The 15,205-nt window shown below is 36.8% G+C and overlaps 1 protein-coding gene across 2 annotated transcripts in view; it reads right to left on the bottom strand.

Moving 5' to 3' along the window:
* The window catches only part of LOC111058010 (biotin--protein ligase), a 98,410-nt gene extending 84,998 nt beyond the window's left edge, over positions 1-13,412 (bottom strand). The window contains exons 1-2 of one of the 2 annotated variants that reach the window (XM_039432641.1): positions 13,021-13,412; positions 11,816-11,995 (exon numbers count right to left, since the gene is read on the bottom strand). In XM_039432641.1, coding sequence (XP_039288575.1) covers positions 11,816-11,963 — 148 coding nt within the window. In that variant the 5' untranslated portion in view covers positions 11,964-11,995; positions 13,021-13,412. The remainder of the gene's footprint in view (positions 1-11,815; positions 11,996-13,020) is intronic. The other variant, XM_039432642.1, reaches the window with a different exon arrangement.
* Between the last annotated feature and the right edge of the window lie 1,793 nt (positions 13,413-15,205).

The following is a 15,205-nucleotide window of genomic DNA, read 5'->3' as shown; positions in this document are numbered from 1 at the left end:
CTTTTAAAAGCGTAAAATCTTTGAAAATACAGTTATTCTTCCAACTTTTTGCACTTTCAGGGCTTATTACTCAACAACAATGCATCGAAAAATAGTTATTTGTATATCTAGAGTGAAAAGTACAACTTTTTCTCCCTGTTTGAAAACGTTTGAAGCCCGAGGCGAAGCCGAGGGCAACAATTTTCCTGAGGGAGAACAAGTATTTTTGCTTGTGATGTACACAACATTTTTCCTCCATCTACATTTTTTTATAGAAACTGCAAATCAAATCATTTTAATAACTTACGTTATTGGTGTCAATGTTTTCTAACAACATAACCTAAAATCTAAAACCTAAAAACCGGTTGTCTGATTGGCACTGCCGATTGCGCTATCTATCGGCAAAAGTTGTAACAATTATCAGTTGGGCGGCTATCAAAAATGGCTGACTCCAGATCACGTGTTTCAGATTTGAGTTGCAGATGAATAATATTTGTTGGCTGGTATTTTGAATAGAATAAAATATTTTAAAATATGTATAAATTTTTATCGTCTTAGTCCAGTCACTATATACATTGGTGCATGCAATTTATATTGGAGTTCTGATTTTTCAATATTGTTTGGGTACATAAGAGAAGTCCAGAACCAATTTCTTCATGCAAAATTTCCTTGTGCTAGATACAGAGTGGCTCAAAAACCTCGTATTTTCGGCTCATTTTCTAGTTTTCAGCTATTTCTGCCAAATCTTGTAATCGGACAGAAAAATTTACTCTCGCCTTTTTTCTAGATTATAAAATTCTGAATAAAATGAGATCATTCGGAACTCTCTATCTCCTGTAAGTACTGAGTTATGATTTGATGAATTTGAGATTGAATTTTGATGAATTTTAGTTTTTGATCAACAACATCTTCCGATTGGTACCATTTAGATGTATAATTCAAAATCCGTCTGGGCGTATTTTTGTGCTCTACAATCTGAGATCAGGTGGAGCGCTCTATCTCATATAGATTTCCAGGTACACCTGACAACAATGCTCCTTGTATTGTGAAAAACACCTAATTTTCAGCTTCAACCATCATCACCAACTACATAGTCTTCACATTGATATTTCGCACAATGACATAAGTTCATGAGATTATGTCCTATGAGAATCACCCGTTAGATGCACTTCATTTCAGTATTTCCTTGTGGAGAGGCGCGCTTAAGGACACCTCAAGGATCAAAATTTCAAACACATAACTCCTGACACAATGCTCAGATTTCAACGTACTACACTTCATTCTTCTCTGCTCGTCAAGGCGGTCCAAAATCATGCATCATAAGTCAAATCCGGTCGAAAAGTGGAAAATTTATTGTTGAGTGTACTAAAGCTCATATTCCAATACACAAAAAATGGCCAATATCTATATTCAAAGCTGCATGTCTTTTGAAATACTTCTGATGAAATTCTCAAATCTAGTGAGGATGTGAAAATTGTCCCCCTCTACCCACTCCTATAAATAATACTTTCAATCCCAATACCATTCGGAATTTACAGAAGATTTCAAAAATGGCAATTTCAGTTTTTACATTTTTCCGTGATTTTACTGTTGATTAAGAGTTTCTAAAACGAGTCTGATACACCATTGAAACTCACGATTGATTCCAAATTGTAGATAAATTCATCTACTACGAGCTTAGTTGTCTAAAATCCATCTTGAATCACTTTTCCCTACCATAGTACTGCCAAAATCGTCAATATGATAAAAATATCTAAAATTTCCAGATTTTTTCAACAATCTAATCTCACTCTACGAGAATATTTTCCCATAAATCGTTTACAGCAGAATATGGAAGAGGAAATTCTATTGTACATTTCAAAATCAAGTAATGATTTTTATAATAAGTGGTACTTACTTTCCGTGTCCAGGATCACCAGTCTTCTATTTTTCTATATATTTCGCTCCCAAAATTTAGCCACCTGGAGGGCTTTGTCGTTGCTTTGGAGGAGGTCGTCGTGAGTCAGTTTGTGTCAAGCAACTTGCACTGCAATAGGTGAGTGTAGTTTTGTTCCAGGCTGCAGTCGCAGGCAGCATCGTCCTGAATGTAACCCCAGCATAGTAGATTTGATTTGCACCTTGTGACTCCTGTGCGTAGTATCGGTTTAAAGACTTCCAAGTTGTGAAAGGGAGTTCACTACCACAGCTAGCACTTTCTTTCAGTTCCAGGAGCGGATTTTGCAGTTCCTCCTGCCATAGATCCAACCTTCGTTGTTCAGGAGTTGTGGTAAGAGGTACTGTTGACTGGATAAAACTCCTTCTTGACTTGAGCCTTGTTGCCGTTGGTTGATGGTGGAACAGAGGGTGTCTTGGGTCGCTGATTTGCTTCTTCCGTTCCACTTCTGCTGCAACAGTTCTGCGAATGGGTGGTGGTGCTATTCCTATGATTGGGAAAATTTTACCAATGGGTGTGGGCTTGAGACAGCCTGAGATTATTCTCCCAGTCTCATTGACCGCCGTATCAACATGTCTGGCATGTACAGAGTTTGCCCAAACTGGAGCAGCATATTCTGCAGTGGAAAGGCATAGTGCAATGGCTGATGTACATAAAACACTGGGGTTAGCCCCCCATGTTGTACTTGTCAATTTACGTATTATGTTATTTCTAGCAGCCACCTTCATCTTTGTGTCCTGACAGTGTGCTCTGTATGACAGCGTTCAGTCCAGCTTGACACCAAGGTACTTAGGCCACTCACAATGCTCAAGTTCTTGTTGCATCCAGTTTACTCTAAGTTTTCTTTTGGCCTCTTTATTTCTGAGATGGAAAGCGCACACCTGAGTCTTAGATGGATTGGGCTTGAGGTTATTAAGTTTGTAGTACACACCAAGATTTTCAAGGTACTGGCTAAGCTCTTCCTCCACCTTGTCAAAGGTTTTTGCTTGTACAGCCACTGCTGTGTCGTCAGCATAAATGAATCGTTTCACCTTGGGACTGTTTGGTTGGTCATTTGTGTAGATGTATAATAGGGGCGCCAGAACACTTCCCTGTGCAAAACCGTTTTTCTGTTGTCTCCACCGGCTATTCTTTCCCTGCAGCATTACATAGAATCTTCTATTCTGCAGAGTGCATTCTATAACCTTGTCAGCTTGTAATCTTTGGTGAGGTTATACAGCTTATGGGTCAGCTTTCTATGATTGATGGTGTCATAAGCTGCACTCAAATCAATGAATGCAACTCCTGTCACCTGACCCCTCTCATAACCATCCTCTATGTGCTGTGTCAGATTGAGAATTTGCCCACAGCATGATCTGCCAGGCCTGAAACCTGCCTGCTAGGGAATCAAGGACTGGTCGATTTTTTCAGAGATCCTGTTGAATACCATCCTCTCCATGCACTTGAAAAGGTGGCAAAGTAGAGATACAGGCCTGTAGATTTTACAGTTGTTTGGCTCTTTCCCAGGCTTCAAGAGTGCTATCACTCGTGCTTTCCTCCACTCTTTTGGAATTTGCAAAGTGTTGACGCAGTTATTGATGAAGTCCAGAAGCCAAGTTCTTGTTGCATCCAGTTTACTCTAAGTTTTCTTTTGGCCTCTTTATTTCTGAGATGGAAAGCGCACACCTGAGTCTTAGATGGATTGGGCTTGAGGTTATTAAGTTTGTAGTACACACCAAGATTTTCAAGGTACTGGCTAAGCTCTTCCTCCACCTTGTCAAAGGTTTTTGCTTGTACAGCCACTGCTGTGTCGTCAGCATAAATGAATCGTTTCACCTTGGGACTGTTTGGTTGGTCATTTGTGTAGATGTATAATAGGGGCGCCAGAACACTTCCCTGTGCAAAACCGTTTTTCTGTTGTCTCCACCGGCTATTCTTTCCCTGCAGCATTACATAGAATCTTCTATTCTGCAGAGTGCATTCTATAACCTTGTCAGCTTGTAATCTTTGGTGAGGTTAGGGTGCGTACACAAAGAAAGCTGGTTGCCGGCGCCGGAAAACCAGCAGCTTGCTCCTCGAGCTTATAAGCGCGGTAAAAGCTTGAAGCCGTACATAAAGAAAGCTGGTAACAAGCGCGACAAGTCAGTTCACTTTGAGCAGTGTCAAAGATGTCTTCGTCTAGTGATGATGTGTTTTTGGCGGAGAGTGTTCATTTAAAATTATTGCAAAGGAGGAAATTCGGTGTTCATGTTATTAATAGACATAGGAAGAAACTTGGTGAATACCATCACTTGTTTCCGCAACTAAAAGGTGACCCACAACGGTTCTACACATACATGAGAATGGAGCTAGCGACTTTCGATTACATATTAAGAAACATTGAAGGACGTTTGATTAAAAAGTGGTCAAACTGGCATAAACAACCAATAGAACCAGAAGAGCGTCTTGTCATATTTTTGAGGTAAGAGTTATCCATATTTATAAGGTGGATAACTTGTTCACTTTTGATTTCTGAAGTCTTCTAGGGATGTCAATCCCGGGATCCCGAATCCCTGGATCCCGGTCCATTTTCTATACCTAACGATCCCGGGATTTTCAAGCGTCGATCCCGGGATTTTCGGGTTTAGAAAACCTGAAATTGTGAATCGTATTTTTCCAAAAAACAATTCAATATAGAATTTATTTACGGTCATGAATATGAGTTTTGCATAACTAATTTATTGTTCTAAGTGTTTCAATAATTGGCACAGCCTACAGTTGCATATTTTATACGTAGGCTAATACTGTATAGTGTATAACCAACTGCAGTACAGAGACTGTACTGGAGACTAACTGTACGCACAGTACAGAGACCACTCGCAGACTGAGCCAGTTGCTGGAAACCGGCTACAAGAATGTTCTCTTCATACTTGTTTGCCGGTTGACGCCGGCAGCTCGCGCTTGTTGCGCTTGTTGAGCCGGCACCGGCGTTTACTGTGTACGGGCACACTTGAAACCATGTTAAGTTCTTCTCAAGCCGGGACGCGCTTACAGCGGCTGGTTTTCCGGCGCCGGCAACCAGCTTTCTTTGTGTACGCACCCTTATACAGCTTATGGGTCAGCTTTGTATGATTGATGGTGTCATAAGCTGCACTCAAATCAATGAATGCAACTCCTGTCACCTGACCCCTCTCATAACCATCCTCTATGTGCTGTGTCAGATTGAGAATTTGCCCACAGCATGATCTGCCAGGCCTGAAACCTGCCTGCTAGGGAATCAAGGACTGGTCGATTTTTTCAGAGATCCTGTTGAATACCATCCTCTCCATGCACTTGAAAAGGTGGCAAAGTAGAGATACAGGCCTGTAGATTTTACAGTTGTTTGGCTCTTTCCCAGGCTTCAAGAGTGCTATCACTCGTGCTTTCCTCCACTCTTTTGGAATTTGCAAAGTGTTGACGCAGTTATTGATGAAGTCCAGAAGCCAAGTTCTTGTTGTTGGTCCAAACTGTTTTATTTACTCAGTTCTCAAGTCATCAACACCTGCTGCCTTGTGCTCTTTCATCTGTTTGATAGTCACTTGCAGCTCTTGCATTGTGAATGGGGTGTCTAAAGAGTGGTTTTCACTTTCCTGTTCTCGCTCAATCCTTGTTCTCATGTTTCTTCCTGTAGTTTTGCCATTCAAGAGGAGCTGATGAGCAATTTGGTTCGCTGTGACATCACCAATGTTCGATTTATTTGTGGTTGGGTCGTTGCTTATATTCTTCAGTAGCTTCCTGGCTCGGCGGCTGTTTCTCTTCATATCTAGCTGTTCAAGTAGGTTGCACCATCTTTCTCTTCTTGATTCTGCTATGAGAGACAGTAGCTGTTCACCGGTGTTTATACTCTCATCTGAAAAGGGGTCCTCATCAAAAAGTTTCCCATAGTTATTAAGAGCTACCAGAGAGTCATGGTCGAGGCCAGCAATGTAGTTTACTTGGCATCCTCTTGGAATGTGTTTCTGGATATCCACTTCACCATGTTCACAAAAGCTTCATAAGATTTGGGAATTGGTTCTAGCTTTATTATCTCTCTGTCCAAATCTTAGGCAAACATGTCCCATTTTGCTTTTTTAAAGTTGAATCTTCGCTTGAAAGGGACAGTTTCTGCCTTTATAACAGCCTCTATACTGCACGTTAATGCTCTATGCTGTGTTCTGGGAAGGGGACTTTCAACATATTTGACAGTTTGTTGTACTATTGCCTCACTTACGAAGAGGTTGTCTGGATTGTAGCCTTGTCTCCATCTAGCACTGTTGAAAGAAGGTCGGAGTTTGGAGTCATGGATCAGCTCCAGATCATTGTGTTCTGCCCATAACTCAAGGGCTTCGCCGTTGATATCTGTTGTTGAATATCCCCACGTGACACTGTGACAGTTGAAATCTCCGATGACTATCTTGGCTTTTTTATTTTAAAAATTCCCAGGCTTGACGAATTCAAAGGTTGTGTTTGGTGGCTTGTACACTGAGGTTACTGTACATGATTCAAGCTCTATGGTTAAAATCTCCACATCATTGTTGCAGGTGTTGGCAGTTGATCAAATGACAAGGTTAGGCTTTGCAAAAATGGCGCTTCCATATTGACAGTGGGGTCTCTCAAGGACTAGCTCCATTCCGGCTATCTTTGGTCTATAACTAGTAGGGCCTCTATGTGTCTCTTGCAGGGCTAGAATGTCACAGTTTCGTTGCTTGCACATGTCCGCTATTAAAATTTCTTTATTTACAGAGAGTCCCTCAATATTCAGTGAGGTAGTCACAGGTGCTGGCCTTGGAAAAGGCCGATTGATATGACTCTTTTTTTAATAATTCATTCTTTGGTGATATTAGTGTTAGAAGGATTGGCCGACTAAGTCGTTTTATAATAAGTGGTTACCGAGATACATAGCTTTGAATATAGAAATTGGCCATTTTTTGTGTATTGGAATATGAGCTTTAGTACACTCAACAATAAATTTTCCACTTTTCGACCGAATTCGACTTATGATGCATGATTTTGGACCGCCTTGACAAGCCGAGAAGAATGAAGTGTAGTACGTTGAAATCTGAGCATTGTGTCAGGAGTTATGTGTTTGAAATTTTGATCCTTGAGGTGTCCTTAAGCGTGCCTCTCCACAAGGAAATACTGAAATGAAGTGCATCTAACGGGTGATTCTCATAGGACATAATCTCATGAACTTATGTCATTGTGCGAAATATCAATGTGAAGACTATGTAGTTGGTGATGATGGTTGAAGCTGAAAATCAGGTTTTTTTTACAATACAATGAGCATTGTTGTCAGGTGTACCTGGAAATCTATATGAGATAGAGCGCTCTACTTGATCTCAGATTGTAGAGCACAAAAATACGCCCAGAGGGATTTTGAATTATACATCTAAATGGTACCAATCGGAAGATGTTGTTGAGTAAATTTTTCTGTCTGATAACGAGATTTGGCAAAAATAGCTAAAAACTGGAAAATGAGCCGAAAATATGAGGTTTTTGGGCCACTCTGTATCTAGCACAAGGAAATTTTGCATGAAGAAATTGGTTCTGGACTTCTCTTATGTACCCAAATAATATATTAAAAAATCATAACTACAATATAAATTGCAAGCACACCCCCTTTTTTATGTCTATATTGACTGGACTATCTACTAATATTAAGGCTGTGCAAAGGCTAAAAATAAACTTTCTACTGGTGATATTTTTCAAAGATTTTAGATTTGTATACTATCAAGCTATCAAAAAGAAAAAGTTTTCTCAGGAAAACATTTTTTTTCGATCATTACTTTTTGATATATGAGCGCCTAAAGTTTAAATTTTTGTGCTAGAACATTTCAAGTTTGGTGGAAGATAAAACCATGAAATTTTAAGGATGACTCTTCAAGGTATTTATTTAATCTATCCTTAAAATGTCATGGTTTTATCTTCCACCGAACTGTTCTGGCACAAAAATTTAATCTTTAGGCGCTCATATATCAAAAAGTAATGATCGAAAAAAAATGTTTTCCTGAGAAAACTTTTTCATTTTGATAGCTTGATAGTATACAAATCGAAAAACTTTGAAAAATATCACCAGTAGAAAGTTTAATTTTAGCGTTTGCACAGCATTAAGTAAGTAATATCATACAAACATATATTTCATGAGTTGATCAAATTTCTGGTTGTGGTATTGAATTATGTTGACTCAATGACAGACATCTCTATTATGCTTCCTCATCTGAGCTTAGACCCTCTAACATATTTCAAATGTAAGTTATTAAAATAGAGATGCTTCCCATGTTATTTAAATGGAGTTACTTTTACGCTCTAGGGAGTTTTTCTCTTTTTTCGTCCCGAAAGCGAAAAAGTAACACTTTAGTATTATGTTCCAGGGAGTAAAGTAAGCACTTTAGACAGTAGCTGGATGAAAATGTAATTTTTTACACAGGGGGTAGGAGTGAGGACTCTTAATATGATTACTCCCTTACCATCCTTAAAAGAAGAGCTATGGGGTCAAAAATTGTGTTCAAAAATTTTCCCTCTATAATCTTTCATTGACTGGACTATACGAGTATTTAAAAGACAATGAGTCGTAGAGCATTCAATTCTCTTCAATTTAATGTATTATTTCATCATTTTATGCTTGCCATCAATGTTTATAGCAGTTTTAGTGTTGAGTGTGGTAGGAGTGAGGACTTTTTATATGCTTACCCCCTCACTATCCTTAAAAGGACTGCGAGGTCAAAAATTGGGTTCCAAACTTTTCCCTCTATATCTTTTTGAGCAATCATTGCCTGGACTAGTATCTTATTACAAGTTAAGTGAGCCTCAATGACTCTTGGAAGGTTGTGAGTTGTGGAATTATTTTCTTTTTAATATTGAATTAAGCTCGAGTATGCTCCTTGTTTTAGTTTAGCTATTTTGTTGTATTTTATTTAATTTCTAATTTTTGGATTTATATTCTACTCTAATCTTTATTTAGGGGGTCAATTATTGTTGTGCGAAGAAATTGAATAAAATCATGCAATGAAAGTTAAATTACACTCAATACTTTGTTTACCTGATTTACAGGCATTTATTAGTATGTACAAAAAAATTATTCAACTTTTAAGACATGAAAGTAGCATAATAATAGTGGTGCAATTGAATGATTTATTGAGTGCTCATTTCTCCTTTCAGTCTATGAACTTCAAATTACTGTTTTCTTTGAACTTACTACAATTTATAAGTTATTCATCCTTATATTTCTTACATAAATCTGTTGTATAACAAGTGATTGAGACCTTGTGTAACAAAAAACCTCTTTTTCGGTAATTTTTTATGAAAGAAATCATAAATCTCCTCAAGTTCCCATGAATTTATGATTTTTGGGAATATTTCCCTTAAAATCCCTGGAAATATTTCCTCGATCTTAAAATCCCGGGAATTTTACATCACTATCTATAGCTCAACATAATTATTCCTGAACGGTTAATGGTGTTATGAATATTGTAAAGAATCAATATTGATATTTTTCTTGGAAATTCAAAGTATTATTCAAAAACTGAGTTTGAAATTACTAATTGTTGTCAGAAAGTGTGACAAGTAATATTAAAAATGCATTAATAGTGTATGAATTATAGGCTACATTATTTTAATATTCAGGTTGAATTGAACACAGAAAACTTAAATGTTGGTAAATTTGAAAATATCGAACGTTTTCAAATTGATTTCACCTACAATGGCATTTTCAATAGCCCTACCGCTAGGAAAAAACTCGCGATTGGAAATATATTTTGATTGGAATTAATGATATTCACTAGTTTCTGTTTATAGATTGATATTTATTTATTTACATACAGAATATATAATACTGTATATGAAGGCCACATATAATATAATATGAGGTGGAAACTTAAAACTTGCCCCAACGTAAGTTCTATAATCCAGATGTTATGAAGATATAAACTTAGCAACTTGAATGAAAACTTATTAAAGCCATAATAATAATAAATTGAATCAGAATAATAATTATTATGAATGTGTAGACTTATACAGTATAAACTTTGATGTGAAAAGTAATACAATGAATTGAATGTAAATTAAAAGTAATAACAATTCTAATTTTGTAAATTGGAAAAGTAATTAATCGAGACAAATGAATAATAAGTTAATCAGCACAGGGAGAAAAATCTGGTGTGGCGCACTCATACAACTTTCCTTGCCGTTATGTAAATTTATCACCTGACGCTAGTGTTCTCGCGCATCTCAAGTCTACTATTCAAAGATCCAAGCCAGCTGGTGACAGGACAATAACGCTGGAGACACACGAAGTTTGCTATCTCTTCATAGTGAATGATTTAATAGAATCAGTTGCCAACAGTTTGCAATTGAAATAATAACAATTTCTCGGATTTCGAGCTTATTTTGAATTTTAGGTGAAAATGTTACTGAACATTAATTGTAGAGATTTTCATGCTCAATCTTTTCCACTTGGAATTTTTTTGTTCAAATTGTATCTCAAGCCTGATAATTGGGAATCTAAAATCAAACTTTGCATAGATGGGGTGAAGCTCCTGAAATTTTTACAGATATGGGACTCGTGGCAGTTGATAGAGCTTATCAATAACTATTAAAGGTATAAATTTGATCAAAATCGTTGGGGCCGTTTTCGAGAAAATCGCGAAAAACCCTGTTTTTGACAACATTTTCACCATTTTATCCGCCATCTTGAATTGCATCAGATCGAAATTGTTCGTGTCGTATCCTTATATTGTGAGGACCTCAAGTTCCAAATTTCAAGTCATTCCGTTAATTGAGAGATGAGATATCGTGTACACAGACGCACATACACTCATACATACACACACACACACAGACCAATACCCAAAAACCGCTTTTTTGGACTCAGGGGACCTTGAAACGTATAGAAATTGGGGTACCTTAGTTTTTCCGAAAAGCAATACTTTCCTTACCTTTGGTAATAGGGCAAGGAAAGTAAAAATAAGAAAATGAGTTGATGTATCAATTATTACAACTAGGCTAGAGCTGCGTTTACACCAAAGTTATTAACAAAATGTTATTTCTACGACCTTATAGATTCTATAAGATTGAACGGAACTTGACAAACACATATGTTCATCATGTGTATGATAAGTTATGTCCAATCTTATAGAATCTATAAGGTCGTAGAAATAAACATTTTGTTAATAACTTTGGTGTAAACGCAGCTTAAGAACATGACTGTATCTGATGAGAAAATTACAAAAATACAGAAGAAGAGAGAGCAGTTTCAAAGAAGTTGCCCAATAGAAGTAGTTTTCCAGATGAACTTGATTAACAGCATTCATTGGATTACATTGAGTGCTTCCCTCCGGCCCGGCCGTTTGCATAGGCCTAATATAAGTTTAATCTGAAGTTGAAAAAACTCAGATTTTTCTCCAACTGAAATCCCGTTTGCAGAGTATCAGTTCAAACTCTGCATCAAGTTCGAACTTTAGAAAAATTTCAACTACCGAAGCAGGAGGTTCAAACCAAATAATTTGGATTGAATTGTCATCTGCAAAAATGTAATACGGAAACACATTACGGTACTTTTAGATTTTTTAAAGATTCTGCTGTAGACGATAATATTCAGGTTATAGTGAACGTGATAAAAAATCATTACGGATGAATATGGTGCAATCGTTTAGTAACAGAAACTAGATTTTTTTTAAATGTTATAAAATGTGCCAATTCTGACAATTTCAAGTAGGTATTTTAATCAGGGGTACTCACAGGGGTGACAAAGACGTAGACTCCCTTATTAAATTTTTCTGATAGTGTTCCACAAAAAGGGTCATCAGTGTTAGAGGCGTATTAAGAGGAGGGGGGGCCGGTATTATACTTGGGATATTTAGGAAGGGGGGATTCGGGATTGAGCTTGGGAGAGGCACACCTGGTTCAATTTTAATGCATTAGGCTAGTTACCTCCAGAGTTTGTTGACTTTGATGATGAGTCTTTGTAGAGAAGAACAGATCCATTGTGCTCTTGAATCTGAGATATTTTTGTTCGGATTGAGTTCAGTCTCCATGACTGCAACCAAGTAGCAGCAACATAGTAGAGAGTCAACAGCATTGTACCTCAATGATCAGATCATCTCGTCAGGTCTGTGGAAAACGTTAGGTTTGAAATTATGAGTCATTTATAAATATGCTCATCAGAAATTGGACGCTTCGCACGCAAGCATGCAGACAGGATCCAACGGCATAAAAACGAAGAAGTCGCTCAGCTACTGGACAACACACATACGCTGCGCAGATTAAAGCGGACCAAGCCCTTCGAATTGCGCAGTGTTGTGGAGTGAAAGTGCCAAAGCAGAGCAGTGTTATTAGTGTAAATGTTTATCTATAATAGCCTACATGATTATTTAGTTATATTTTTATTTTCAATATTTGGCAATTTAAGGGTCAATACCTAGTACTCTTAATGAGAACTACCTATCTTATTAATTAAACTCTTCATCATATTAGAAAAAATTGCTTATTAGTCTTTTTAGACTAGATTGCAATGTATAAATTAAAAAAAATATAAATATGCAATAAATGTTTAATGGATGCAATACACAGCATCTCTCCTTCTATTCTTGTCTATCACATTATATACAAACATGTAAAAATGTTTGTGAAACGACGCTTGGGAGTCAAGTTTTGCCCTCAACTATCTAATTCATGTTCATCATTGTGAATTTTATAATTTTTTTAATCATAGCTATTGAAACTGGATGAAATAGTTTCCAGTATTTCCATATTTTGAGACAAAAAGGTTAAAATCTGAAAATGCATTTCCGTAAAATAAAGAAATAAAAATATAATATTTTTAAAACAAAATTGAAATAGTACCAGACTGCCGTTTACATTTTTGAATGAACAAGTAACACTGAAAAATTCTCAACATTTTTATATAAAGTACCGTATTAATTTTAATCTTGATTATTTCTGTCCTGCACAACATACCACCATTAGCCTACTGCTCATTGAAGGTGGGAATTAGAGCTTACCTAAGCTGTACTGTTTAAAATCAATTGAATTATAAAATTTGATATAATAAATTAACGCTAATGAGTTATTCCTGCATAACAGAATATTATTCTAGGTTCTAGGTACTTGAAAATATATAAAGTAGTATGATTTACCATTTGTTATCAGCTCCTGCGACTGCTCACGCTCAGTTCTGTTGTGTATGAATGTGTCGTCTGTCGGAGGCCTTTCCACTTTCCAGCTGATCTCAGCTCTGAGATCGATCTCAGAAAGATCGACACTCTCTGACGGTTAGGCGAAGATCGATATGAGTTTCACTATCGATACTTAAACTCAAAAGATCGACTTTTTGAAAAACTGCGTGTTTTGCGCTAAAAAAATGGGGCCGCGGAATTGGAAATAACTGGAGCTCAAAATATCAATGTTAAATATCCTATGCTTGGAAACTGTTGCTGGGTGGAACTCCGAATATTTGTCAGACATCGGAATTGGAAATTTCCGGAACTCGAAATATGTTGCCAGGCGGAATTGGGAGTATCTGGAACTCGAATTATTTGTTTGTCAGATGGCGGAATTGGAAATATCTGGAACTCAAAATATCGGTGTCAAAGTGGGAGTACTGGTAATGTGTTTGTTATTAAGAAATGGTTCAAGTCTGACTTATTTTCTGGAATGATATGGACTAATTAGCCCACTTGGGGTAATACATAGCTCATTATGTATTAATTTTGGACGGAAATATTGGACTTGAACTTTAAACAGTAGAAACAACTTGGCTGATCTTTTTGGACTTGATTTTCATTATCAAAATTTGGGAATATAATACTTTTGGACCTGGTCTGTCGTTATTTTTCAATTATATTCATATGATTTGCGATTGCAGCAAAAAAAAGTGGAAGTAATATAATATTTTACAGATAATATAAAATTTTCCAATAGAATATAATACGTACATATTTATTATCTTTTAGAAAATTTAATATGTTATCAATACAGTAAAATAGCATTACGTTTATAGGTTATGTTATGCATAATAATAATAATAATGTGAGTGTAACGTACATTTGCATTTTGCAACAGAAACAGCTTCTAAAGCCGCGTTTACAACGGAGTTGGCAACAAAAAGTTGCCAACTTCGATTGCAGACGCTAGTTGCCGATGGAAGTCTGCAACTTGTACTTGCAACCTGGGCAGTGTTGCTAGTCCAACATTTCCCAATTACCCCCGCCAGAGCAAAAAATTACCCGCATTTCGTCAAAATTACCCTCAACAAACTAAAAATTCCCTAATCAACAAAAAATTCCCTATTCAACCAAGAATTCCCTACTTACTTTCCACTCCACCTGTCGAAAAACATGAGAAAATATAAAAAAATAATTTTCTTGTGGAAGATTATAAAGGTAAAAATAAAAAAACAGATTAATATTTTCATTTCCAATTACCCGGTTTTTACCCTCCATCTGTCATTAACCACAGCATTACCCGCTTTTCGGGTAATTACCCGCTTTTTGGCAACACTGAACCTGGGCACATAGTTTGTTTTTAGGTCTGCAACCTGCAACTAAACTTTACAGTATGTGTAGAAAATCAGACAGTATGTAGAATGTCGAGTGCTGAAGGGGTTGTTCTTGCTGCGGCAGCGTGTGTTATTTTATCAAAATGTAAAAAACCGAGAAGATACTGGGTTCGACCTTTATTGCAGGCAAGAGCAAAGTATAGCAGCAGCAATCTTTTGAATGATTTGAATCGAGATGATACAGATCCTTTGATGGGAGAATTGAGATGCGATGGCAGTGTATAAAACGTTTCAAGAATGTCAAGTGACGATTTTGAAAGTTTAATTGTTGGTATTGGACACATAGTTAGTAAACAGGATACTAACTACAGGAAAGAAATTCCAGTGCGAGAAAGATTGGCTATTACATTGCGCTTTTTGGCAAGTGGTGACTCTTATACTAGTCTCAGTTATTTGTTTGAAGTTTCCAAAAGTGTGATATCTATTTTAGTGCCAGAGGTTTGTGAGGCTGTTATAGGTTTTCTGAAGGATAACATACAGGTGGGCAAAGAAAGAAAATTACTGAATATTGTTATTTTTAGATACGGTACCTTTTATTTGTTTACGTTGTGCACTGAGTTAATAAATCTAGACAAAAAAAGCTGCAACCTGGTAGTGACTTGTAAATAAAATGTGAACACAAAGTTAAGTTAATGTTTCAAAGTAACACAATTCATAAAATTAGAAATAAATGTATACAACAGAAAAACTCCAAATCAAACAAAGAAACTGTTCGGACGAAACTATCAATGTTCCTCTTTGTTGTCTGGTGTTGTGTGGTAGAG

This window comes from Nilaparvata lugens, chromosome 7 (assembly GCF_014356525.2).
Source record: "Nilaparvata lugens isolate BPH chromosome 7, ASM1435652v1, whole genome shotgun sequence".
NCBI lineage: Eukaryota > Metazoa > Arthropoda > Insecta > Hemiptera > Delphacidae > Nilaparvata > Nilaparvata lugens.
This window is presented reverse-complemented; position numbering and strand designations above follow the sequence as displayed.